Source organism: Pistacia vera, unplaced genomic scaffold, assembly GCF_008641045.1.
Source record: "Pistacia vera cultivar Batoury unplaced genomic scaffold, PisVer_v2 Contig979, whole genome shotgun sequence".
Lineage (NCBI taxonomy): Eukaryota > Viridiplantae > Streptophyta > Magnoliopsida > Sapindales > Anacardiaceae > Pistacia > Pistacia vera.
The window spans coordinates 94,840-106,981 of NW_022196866.1; the positions used below are offsets into that span (position 1 = coordinate 94,840).

The 12,142-nt window shown below is 30.4% G+C and overlaps 1 protein-coding gene across 3 annotated transcripts; it reads right to left on the reverse strand.

Moving 5' to 3' along the window:
- Positions 1-5,045: 5,045 nt before the first annotated feature.
- On the reverse strand, positions 5,046-11,765 carry LOC116121415 (putative nuclear RNA export factor SDE5). 3 transcript variants are annotated; one of them, XM_031407376.1, is made up of 12 exons: positions 11,714-11,765; positions 10,444-11,018; positions 9,612-9,637; positions 8,891-8,968; positions 7,660-7,730; positions 7,244-7,500; positions 6,784-6,866; positions 6,611-6,667; positions 6,154-6,221; positions 5,940-6,046; positions 5,788-5,858; positions 5,046-5,502 (listed from the first exon to the last, which is right to left on the reverse strand). In XM_031407376.1, exons 2-12 carry the CDS (start codon positions 11,006-11,008, stop codon positions 5,383-5,385), a joined length of 1,503 nt encoding a protein of 500 aa, XP_031263236.1. In that variant the 5' UTR covers positions 11,009-11,018; positions 11,714-11,765; the 3' UTR covers positions 5,046-5,382. The 3 variants fall into 3 exon arrangements, with proteins under 3 accessions (XP_031263236.1, XP_031263235.1, XP_031263234.1); XM_031407375.1 differs by having other exon boundaries at positions 6,784-6,872; XM_031407374.1 differs by having other exon boundaries at positions 6,784-6,875.
- Positions 11,766-12,142: the final 377 nt, after the last annotated feature.

A 12,142-nucleotide genomic window follows, 5' to 3' on the forward strand; every position in this document is an offset into this window, starting at 1 on the left:
GTGATTATAACCTATTTTGCACTATGCCTGCATTTACTTTTGATTCCCTTGGAGTCTTCTCATTCTTCTTTAAAATAGTTCCCTACATGAAATCAACTCGGCTCTTAAAAATTGGGTAAATAAATTTTAGCTGACCTGTCAATTATAAGCTGTTAAAAGGGCGATGAACACAGGGGTGAGCGGTTTCGGGTACCCTCCATTTTTTAGGGGAACCGAAACCGGAACTGGAACCGCACAGTGTAGGTTCCAATAAAAGAACCGGAACCTAAAATGCAGTTTCGGTTTCTTTCCGAGGTACCCTGTAAAAAATAAGTACCCCCTATTAGTTTAAAAAATGACAAAATACATTAAAAGTTTACAAATGCACCCCTAACAATATACTATTTGGGTTTAGGGTTTAATTATAATTGTATATTTAATTATTAAATTGTTAATCATTTAATTAAGTATTGTAATATTATTATAATAAAATGTTATAATTAATTAATATATCATACCATAATTTATAATGTAATGTTATATATTAATAACATTCTATCATTTAATTAAGTATTGTGAAATTAGTAAATTATTACTAATGTTTATAATATAATGTCATAATCAATTAAGTAATCATTTAATTATGTAATGTTTATTAATTATATGATCATATTATAATAGTATAATGTAATGTTATTGAATTAAGTAATCATCCTATAAATCTATAATTTAATATTATAATTATTAATTTCAAATCATTTAATTATATACTAATGGTTATATGGAATGTTTAATTGATTAAGTATCATATTATAAATATATAAGGTAATGTTATAATTAATTAAATTTTTAATCGTTTAATTACATAATGTAATAATATAGTAATTACTAATGTTTATAATGTATGTTTATAATTCATAACTAATTATATAATCATTTAACTATGTAATGCTATATTAAGTAATATGATCATAATATGTAATATAATAATGTTATAATTTAATTGAGTAATTATTTAACTATAATGTAACTTAATTAATGTTTTGAAATGTTTATAAGGTAATGTTAAATTAATTAAATTTCTAATCATTTATTATATTTGCTCATGTTTAGTAGTAATTATATTACTAATGTTTAAAACATAATATCATAACTCATAATCAATTAATAATTATTTAATTATGTAATGTTATAATCAATTTAGTGATCATACTATATGTAATGTTATTGAATTAAGTAATCAGATTATAGATCTTTAATGTATATATAATTAATTAAAATTTTAATCATTTAATTAAGAATGTAATAATAATATGTAGTAAATTACTAATGTTTATAATGTAATGTTATAAATTTTATACTAATTAATATCATTTAACTATGTAATACTATAATTAATTAAGTGATCATAATATATGTAATGTAATAATGTATAATTAATGTTTATAATATAATGTCATAATCATTAAATAATCATCTAATTATGTAATGTTATAATTAATTTGTAATCACTAATCATACTATAATGAAATAGTAAATGTACAATGAATTAAGTAATCATACTATAAGTCTTTAATATAATTATAATTTATTTATTTATAATAGAATATTATAATTATTAAGTAATCATTTAATTTAATGTAATTTACAATTATTACATAATCGTACTATAAATTTATAATGTAATGTGTAATTAATTAAATTTCTAATCATTTAATTAAGTATTATGCTAATGTTATGTAGTAATTAGTAATTAGTAATATTATAATATAATGTCATAATCAATTAAGTAATCATTTAATTAATAATGTTTAATTAATTATATAATCATACTATAAGGTAATGTTATAGTGAATTAACTATTAAATAATCATATATAAATTTTTATGTAATTATATTATTAATTTTTTAATCATTTATTAAGTTTGTATTAATGTTTATAATAAAAGTATAATTGACTAAGAATTAAACTATAAATCTATAATGTAATGCTATATTATTAAATTTTTAATTATTTAATAGTAATATACTAAATGTTATAACTTATAAGTCAATTAATTAAGTAGTAATCAATTAATGTAATGCTATAATTAAGATACTAAAATAATTAAGTAATTATAAAATTATAATTAATGAAGTAATCATTTACTATAATATAATGTTATAATTGATTAAGTATGATATTTCTAGTAATTAAATTTATTAATGTTATCAATTTATCATATATAATTAATTAATTACTAATTTATTATAGATTACTTAGAATTTGATAATTGAAGTAAATAACTAAATATATATTACTCATCAATATACTATTTTATTCAAAATAATTCTTTTATAACATTAAAATGTAAAACACTTTTAATTAGATCATAATTCCAATTATTCACTTAATTATCAAACTTTAATATTAATGTATATAATATATTAAAGCTTTTAATATGGTGTAATTTATATATAATAAGTTAATTGTATTCGTATATTTATTTAATTAGGTTATTCTAAAAATTAACTTTTTTTCTATTTAAATTTTTTTATATGTAAAATAATAGAAACCCTCCATTATTCACATTTCCACAAATTTCATTGTAGTCCAGGTTCCAACAGGTTCTAAACATGTTCCAAGGTTCCAAACAGTTCCAACAGGTTCCAAAAATCGGTTTCAAACTGGGTACCTCTTACAGGTTCCAACAGGGTACCCTTTTTACAGGTTCCGGTTCCCTCCACACACGAACCAGAACCAGAACCGCACAGTATCGGTTCCAAAAAATTGGAATCGGAACCTACCCACACAGTATCGGTTCCGGGTAGGTTCCGGTTCCGATTCTGGTTCTACCCCCCGGTTCCGGTTCTACCCGCTACCCGTGCTCACCCCTAGCGATGAAGGTGCATTTAAGAAGGCATTTGGTATATTTTGAAGTTGCGATGAGTTTATTATATAAGAGCAACTGGAATTGAAGAAAGTTATGTTGAGGAGGGCGATGCAGAAAAGTGAAAATGGCTTTTTGCCTTGTGAACTCCTGGAATTTAAATTTAGGAGGTAGAGATAAGTTAAAAATGGTCTCATAGACTCAGGTTTTAACATTACCATAAAACTTAAATGTAGTACAATTCAATTGCATTATGACTATTTGTATAATTGGTTTAAGTTACACCTTAGGGTGCATTTGGTTCAGGGAATCTTATATCATTAGGGAATGTTGTATTACTGGAAAGATATATTACCAGAGAATCTTTAGAAAAATGTGTTTGATTGGTTGGAATAAATTTGTGGCTATATTATAATAATATGTTTGGTTGGGAGGATAAATGAGTGAGTATGTTATATAGATTACTAAATTGTCCTCATTTTAAAATAATAATATAATATAGTATTATTTTTTAAATTAGTTTTTTAACCCTCTATATTTGAAATTATGTTAAAACACCTCAACCATATAAAATTTTAATTTGTAGCTAAATCACCCCATCCACCCCAAGCCATCGCTGACAGCCAGCCACCACTGCTGGCAGTCGCCGTAATGTCGCACGACCGACCGGATCTGGCTGGTTGTGCTCCAATAAGACCTAATGCGGTCATGGATCTTTGATCCACGACAAAAAATGGCTAGATATGACCGTTTCACGGCCAAAGATGTGGCCGTGAAACGACCATAGATCTAGCCGTGAAAAGGTCAAATCTTTGGCCATGAAATGACGGTCATTTCACGACCAAAGATCTAAGGCGTTTTACGGTCATATCTTTGGCTGTGAAACGGCCAAATCTGGCCATTTTCGGCAGGGATCACAAATCTATGGCCAGAAACGTCCTTACCGGCACACGACTTGCAAGATCCCTTCGATCTTGTGCCGATATGATGACTTTCGCTGGTGGCCATCGATGGTCTTGGATGGCTAGGGGTATTTTGTTAACTTTTAAACTTTTTTGTGGTTGGGGTGTTTTAGCTAAATTCTTAAATGTAAAGAGTTTGAGTAATTGTTATTTGGTAGACATATGAGGGCAAATGTGCCCGAAATGATAAAAGATTAAGGGCAAAATAGGGTCAAAATTAAGATTACCTCGGTAATCTTATATTAACACCCATGGGGAAGGTAACCTGATTACCCCCAGTATTACTAATAATAAACATTATTTGCAATAAAAGATTACGTAATATTTTATTACTTGACAACCAAATAAGAGAATCTTGAAACTTAAACAAAGATTACAAGATTAATTTTATATCACCCCAAACCAAACACAACCTTATGGGTATTGTATAGTATAAAGAGTAGTGTATAGGTATGTATGGTACGCATTATGGGTATGTTTGGTCGACATTGTATAATATAAAGGGTACAACACTAAATAATATTATACAATGTTTGATGGAAATTGTATTTTATTAGCTAATACAATGTACAAGTCCTCAATACATGTCCATTAATAATGATGAATACCAAAAATAAAAGGGTTGTATTAATTAATACCAAGTTTAGGTTAAAGGATGTATTGTGTTACTACATTTACTTTGACAATTTTATAAGTTATTAATTACTTTAAAATATATAGATATTTATTGATTTAAAATAACATTAATACAAATATTTTTAGTGCTAATGAATTATTCTTTTCTTTAGTAACTATTATAAATTTAAGTTAAAAATAAAAAGAATTAAGCTTTAAACGAATTATTAAATTTCAATGTATGCTTGTTTAAAAAATTAATTGAAAAACTAAAGATAAAATGCTGCACCAAACATCATATAATATTTTGTATAATATTATATAGCATTATGTAATACAATATTGTATACCAAACTAAAGAAAAATAATTACAATACAATGATGCACCAAACATCATACTATATTTAGTATAATTTTATATGATACTACACAATACTATACTAATACAATGTCGTGCACCAAACAATACATACCCTTACATTCCTATTTAAGTTGCACAGTATTTAAGGTTGTTGAGGTTGAGATAGTTGACTACTTTGACTTCAAAATTTGGAGTCATTAATTCTTTACCTTATATTTGTTTATAATAAGAAATTGAGCAACATTAAATACACAAACATACAGGAGAAAGCTCCAGTCAGAAAACAAAATAGATTATGCAAAAATTACACGAGCTAAATGCAAGATAAGGCCAAAACTGAACTAAAGTGTCTTTGCAAAAACAAGCACCGACCAATGTTTCATGACAAATAAAAAAAACAAGGCCACTTCAAACTTCATCCATCTACCAGAACTTACAAAAATGATTGAGAGTCAAACAATGTGCTCCTTGAAACTTTACAATGTATCAAATGAGCTTCTTATATGTACTACCCATCACACCATCACCTTTCCCTCTTTGTATTTTGTATAATAGTGATAGATTTTGAGAAACCAACCTGATTCCATGCTGAACACTACTTCTTAGCAAAACTCAAACGTTTTGGGTCGATTATATCTATACGAATTAGTATTGTTCCAGGATTGCCGCCTTCTTCATTCCACTCAATGGATTCTTTGTCTAGTAGCTTCATAACCTGTTCAGATAATAATATAAACAAATACATAAATCCTTCTCTTCCACCTGTCTGGGATATTAAGTCCAGCTTCTGAATTAGGGGGAAAGAAAAAAAACATATCTCACTCATACAACTGCTAATAGAATAAATCAATGAAGTCAATTGGTGGGTTTTATCAAAAAAAAAAAAAAAGTTATTTTGTGTGACAAAACATAAATTTATGTAGAGCTAAGAGTTTAAGTTAGAGACAGGAATGATCATAAGGTGACAAGTTCGGACAATTGACAAACTAGCTAGTCTTACCTGGCGTCGACGAGTTCCCTTTTTGTTGTCTGCATCATTTGTCTCTAGGATGACCTTGAGGTACTTGAATGCTGCAGAAAACCATGATCGGATTTATTTCACATAAAATGACACAAACTGAGAGCAAATAGAAATAATAAATGATGACTCACATGAGATGCCCGAAATTCTTGAAAGATGACATCTCAAAAGACGAATAGCCTCCTTTGCTTCAAAGTCATGCAAGTCAAGTAGCATGTTGCTTTCTGTCTCTGCATTTCTGCCAATGAACAGCAGAGAGAATAAAATAAAACAGATAATAGATATCACTATCCCAATTTCCCCCTTCTCTACAACATTAAAAGGAAATATGCAAATGTTACTAACTTAGTTTCAACAATCTTCTGATTAGATTCATCATCTGCCTGACGCGCCTTTTCATGATAACGATGTCCCTGTTATACCCACAGCACTCACAGTAAATCATGTTGATTCCAGAATGGGCAATCTAACATGTTAAAGGTGATATGCCTCAAAGAAACTAGGTTTTGCCAATTATGCCACTACCATGATTTATGTGTTTACAGTTTCAGTGCAACAGGAGACAGAAATGTAATGAAGTTAATATAACAACTTGGCTTTTAAAACACAAGTCCATAAATTTCTTAAAATCAATCAAGAAAACTTAGTCTGCATCTTGAATGCCAACTGTGATGCCAAAGCACATTCATTATCCATAGTAAAATACTTTAACATAGCAAGAGTTTCAATCCAAGTGTCCAGATTTCACTTCAGGTTTAATATGGTCATAATACTCTTCAATGATAGTAGATTGAAATCTTACCTCTTCCATAAGTTGGTCTGCCAGAACACGGTCACCGCTAGCGAATGCAGCAACAGCCTGGCAAGGAACTCATATTCTTAGTATTTAAAATTAAGTCAATTAACACAAATAAAATTGCACCTTTCATCAATATAAAACATTGGTTAATGCTGAACAGCTAGATAAGAACCTACAGCTTTGTAATATTCTTTCCTCATGCCCCTATTTTCCATCACAGCTTTACGGAGAGCCTGGTAGCCATCATCCTCATCTTCATCTGCAACTACTAATAGACTTGATGAGAAGAAAGGAGAGTTTGACGGTAAGAAAAATGAAAAAAGACAACATAAGGTTAAATATAAATTTAGCCAGTTTCTCATCTATTTCCTCAGAAATCACAGATCCTTATGGTTGGACTAGACCATCATTTACAGCATGTAAACCAATTTCTAAGATCAATTTCCTTTTTTCTGCACAAACTGATGATTTTTTTCCAACACTATAACAATGTATGAACTAGTGCTACAGATTGTTCCCTTACATGGAAGATAGGTAATGTTACAGATCCACAGCACTCTTCTTTCACATGATATATTGTAACTGTAGATACAGACACACATACAATTGATGAAATTAATCTGACAGAGTACACACCTATTGTGCTGTCTTCTTGCCAGGGAAACACATTAGCCTTGGGCTCAGGTATAAAGTCACTAGGAGGTTCACTGACCACAGTTCCGAATGCTCTAGACCTCCTGACAGCCACAGCCTTCTGTGTTCTTTTAGGCAATTCCTCAAATTTTTCAGGAGCATAAAACAAAGCAGCCAAAACTTCCTTCTGGAGTTCATTTCTCTCTTTCGATTGTCTAGGCAATTTTGTTCCACTTTTATTGGCATCGTTATCTCCACTACTGCAGGAATACAAGCAAAAAGCTAACATGACTTTGGGGGACCAGACATTTTTTCCCTCTTCCTAACGCTCTCCTTGGCCCCAGCCCCTGCACTCTTGAAGGGAATAATATAGAGCTTCCTAAAGATTGAGAAGAAATAAATTTTCTAAACTTAAATACCATCCAGAAGAATTCTGCTGTTGCAAGTTTCTTTGAGAATCAAGTCCTTTGGAATTTGGATGCTCCGTCAACTGTAATACAAAATCATAAAAAAAGAAACATCTATCAATGAAAAGGTTACTGTTAATTTCCAACTGTTGATAGAAAAGAAAAACCAACTACTAACTTAACATGAACTGATCCTCCAAGAACAAGGAAACCTAAGATATAGCACAAACATTTATATCTAAACTGAAGATATTTTGTGAGACGTGTAAAGTAACAGAATTTAAATAACCATGAATCATGCATTCCTAAGCTGGTCAATATTATTTCTTTTCTTCTAAATTCAAGCAACTTGAGTGGTAGAATAAAGTGATACATGAATTGAAAAAAAAAAAAAAAACAAAATATGCAGAAAATGTATGTTGTAAAGGAAATCATCAAAATAACCCTAGTACTAAGTTGGTCTTACAAAATAGGGTTAATGACATCTACCCCCTTAAGGTTTGATCAAATAACAAGAATCTCTGAGATTTTTGAAATAACAAAAATCCTCTTGCCGTTAGTGAGCCATTAGGATCTATGCTATTATGAGTTAATGAATATTTACCTAATTTCCCTTCTACTATTAATTTTAACACCTAAAACTTAATAGTCGGGGTATTCTTGTTATTTCAGAAACCTCAAAAGGATTATTGTTATTACCTCCACAAAATATTTCATAATACTTCAAAACACAAATAAAGACACTGGTAATTACTCACTCCATCTTATTTCTCAAAGATAGAGTTTTAAGAGATGTAGTAATTACTCTCACAAATTAACTAGAATAGAAAGATTATTACTTTCAGATTCGCATGCACATCTCTAGTATAGACATGATAGCCACCATCTTTAACTTTCATTTTAGTAATGGTATAAAGAAGAATTAAGTAAATGCAATGGGCATGTAAGAAGAATTTTACATCTATCCAGGATAAATTATCAACTAGCTTTCTCTCACATTCATCAAACTGATGACTTTACCCTACAGGAAAATTACATGTACTGTAAACTCAACTGCAATTTTTCCATCCCAACATTGGTTTCCATATTATCTCAAATATATATTTTATCTGTAGCCCGAACAGTAGTAAGGCTAGTTCACAGAAAACAAAACTAATAACTAGCAGTTATATGAGATTAAAGCATGCATCATCATCACAACTATAGGCACACGGGTTAGGGAATAAGATGCAATAACACTAACCTTCTCAGAGGATCTATCAAGAGATTCCGTTCTCCTGTCCGAAGTCTCTTCTGAACGATCAAGTAGTTTCAACATGCTCTGCACAGTTAAAAAAAAAAAAAAAAAAAAAAAAAGAAAAAAGGTTAGAAAAGTTTAGAAGTTCTAAGTGTTTGAAACATAATCTATGACTTCTATGCAGAATCAAAGATAAAAAATTATCCGCCTTCTGTATGAAGAATTACTTAATTGATTACATGAACCAAAGAAGGTAAACCTGTATCAGCTAAATGGGTTATAGTAGTTAACACAAAGTTAGCAGGCCAAACATTATTTCAAGGTATGTCATAAATATATAAAATCCTAAATAATTTTTTCAAAAGGTCATTTTATAGTCAGGGTAATGGCTCTGTGCAAGTTTTTACAGGCCTTGAAGCATACAGTCTATTAATTTTCTCAGTTGACTAATATACTGGGTCAACTAGTGTATTCTGTTCGACTACTGAAAACCACCAAAAGATCTTATTCCCCATACTAGGAAGAATCAAAAGCTAATTTTCATCAGTATCAAAAGGTTCTTCTTGCAACATAACTTAAACAGCGATAGCAGTATATGAGAATTGCCTTTTGACCTGATATGATAATAAAAACGAAGGCGACCTTTAGTGAAATTGAGAAAAAAAATAAAAAAAAAAAGAAGTAAAACAGAGGCCTCAATCAAAAAAAAGATATTAGGGATACATACCTTTTTCATATCATATCCGCAACTCTCTGCAAATTTCATATAAAGTCAGATTAGGATGACAACACAGAAACCATCAAAATAAATACTATAAGTCCATACTGGTTTCCTAAACAATTCTGAACCAAATTTCCCTAATTGATTCCTCACACAATTATTAGCTCTAGACAGAAATTGCCCCATAGACTGATTGAATCAACTGTGTTAATACTTATTTAGCATAATGCATCTGGTTTTATTGAAATGTCTCCAAACATTCCCAAACTCCTCAAGAAATATCGAAGGATTGCCTAAGGATGTCGCAGTTAAAAAATAGCAGATAAAATAATCCTGCAAGTACATTACTAATTTTACAAGCCACTGACAAAGCAACGCTTTTGGTTCCTAGTTAGTTCTAGGTCTAATTTGGTTCATTACTCATACATCTAAAACGCCAATATGATTCCTTCCATGACTACCAAACATCAAATACCAAAAGGAGTGCGGGCACTGACCAATCTTTTACTGAGAATTTATAGAATGTTGAGATATTATTCCATCTCCACTGGAGTTCCCATAGATTCCTCATAAGGAAGCCCACCCACCACTTCTTTTATTTTCTTAGAAAATTTTTACATCTACTTCATGACAAAGAAGTAATTGATAGAAATAAATAAACCATAGTGATTCATGAACACACCAGAAAAACTCACTGATGAAAGCATTTTACTTGACAAATTTCAGAACTTAAATGACGCAATCCAGCAAGAGAATGAATAAAAAAACATAGATTCAATGACACAAAAAATGAAAATAGCAACTAGAACATATGGTAAAGTTGTAAAATTTGGTATACCAAGAACTTCTCGAATCACACCCCTTTCCATCCGGAACCCTTCTCCAAGCAATTTGAAGAGAAAATCTTCCATATCCTTGGGTAGAAGGTCATCTTTTGGGGGATTTGGTTTAGCTTCTTCTCCCCAGATTTCAGACATGGGAAACTCCAAATCCAACTTCAATGGTTTGGTTGCTACACAAGAACCATTAGCTGGCTGAACAACTTCAGCATAATCTTTACCAATAACACTAGAAATAGTGCCTGCTGAAACTGTACGCCCTTTTGTCTTTGAAGCTCTGAACTTTCCATTTGCTTCATATAAAGGCTCCGAAATATTAATATTAATTGATTCTGACGATTCTTTACACCTTGCCTCACCGTTAGGTGGCTGGGTAGTGGAGGTTGAGACGCTTGCCTGCTGGTCAAAAAGAAACTCACCCGCCAGGTCTACATTTCGTCCAGCATTGCAATAAGCTGAAGCTATTTCTTGTAGAGTAAACATAGAACCAAACACGTCAAGCAAACTGTTCAATGCCTTCTCTTCAATGTCACTGTTCAATCCGTTTGAACTAGATACTTCCATTCCTAATACACTTCACAAAGCAACAAGAGCACACAATTCAGTACACAGAACAGTGTTCAAATTATACAACCAAAAATAAATAAAGCTTCATGAACATATGTTATATACCTAGAGAATATAGAAACCCAAAACAGTAACATTAAAGAATCACTAAGCACCCAATTTCACTTTCTTTTGATCTGGTTAACCAATTTTTCAGTTAACAAAAATCCCAAGAAATAATCAAATGGTTTCACAAAGCATAACCAATAACACAGTCGCATAATTTATACAACAAAAATCCCAAGAAATAATCAAATAGTTTCACAAAGCATAATAAATCACACACAATCTTATAATTTATACAACAAAAAAGAAGTTTTGAAATAAAATCTTTCTTGCTAAACAATGCTTCACATATATACACAAAATGCAATGATTCAATTAAAGAAACATTTCGCAACCGCGTTTGGTCGCAAGAACTCGAATTCAAAGACGACAGTTATCTATTCTTGCTCCCACTTCATTATCTAGGTATGATACAAACAAAAGAAAGAAAGAAAAAAGGAAAGAAAAAAAAGGAAATAGAGAGATTATACTATACAGGAAAATATAAAAATTGAGTACAAATTTCCAGTTGAAATAACCGTAAAGAATCAAAGAGAAGTCTGATTTTTCAATCAATAAATAAAATTAAATTGAAGAAGAGATTAAGAAGAGGCGTACCAGAGGGGTTTTGCAGAGGTTTGGAGAAGAGAGAGAGAGAGAGAGAGAGAGAGAGAGAGAGAAAGGCAGAGACTCCCACTCACTTCGCCTGAATACAAAAGTTTTCAAGGCTTTGTTTGTTTGTTTATATAGAAAATAGAAATGGAAATGGAAATAAAATTTTTGATTTGTTTATGTAAATTTAAGAAAAGAATAAATATAAATCTTGTGGTGAAAATGAAAATGACATGAAATGAATATGAAATTGAAGGAGAATGATAATAATAAATAATGTTAAAAAGAAAAAGTGAAAAAAAAAAAAATAATTAAAAAAGAGATGTCTTTTGGCGCTCAATCTGAAATCTCGATTGCTTATTTGCGCAGTTAAGTTTTGATTCCGTGTAGACTGGATTTACCCTTCTTTCGCAAGCTGTTGACCCCTTCTTCCAC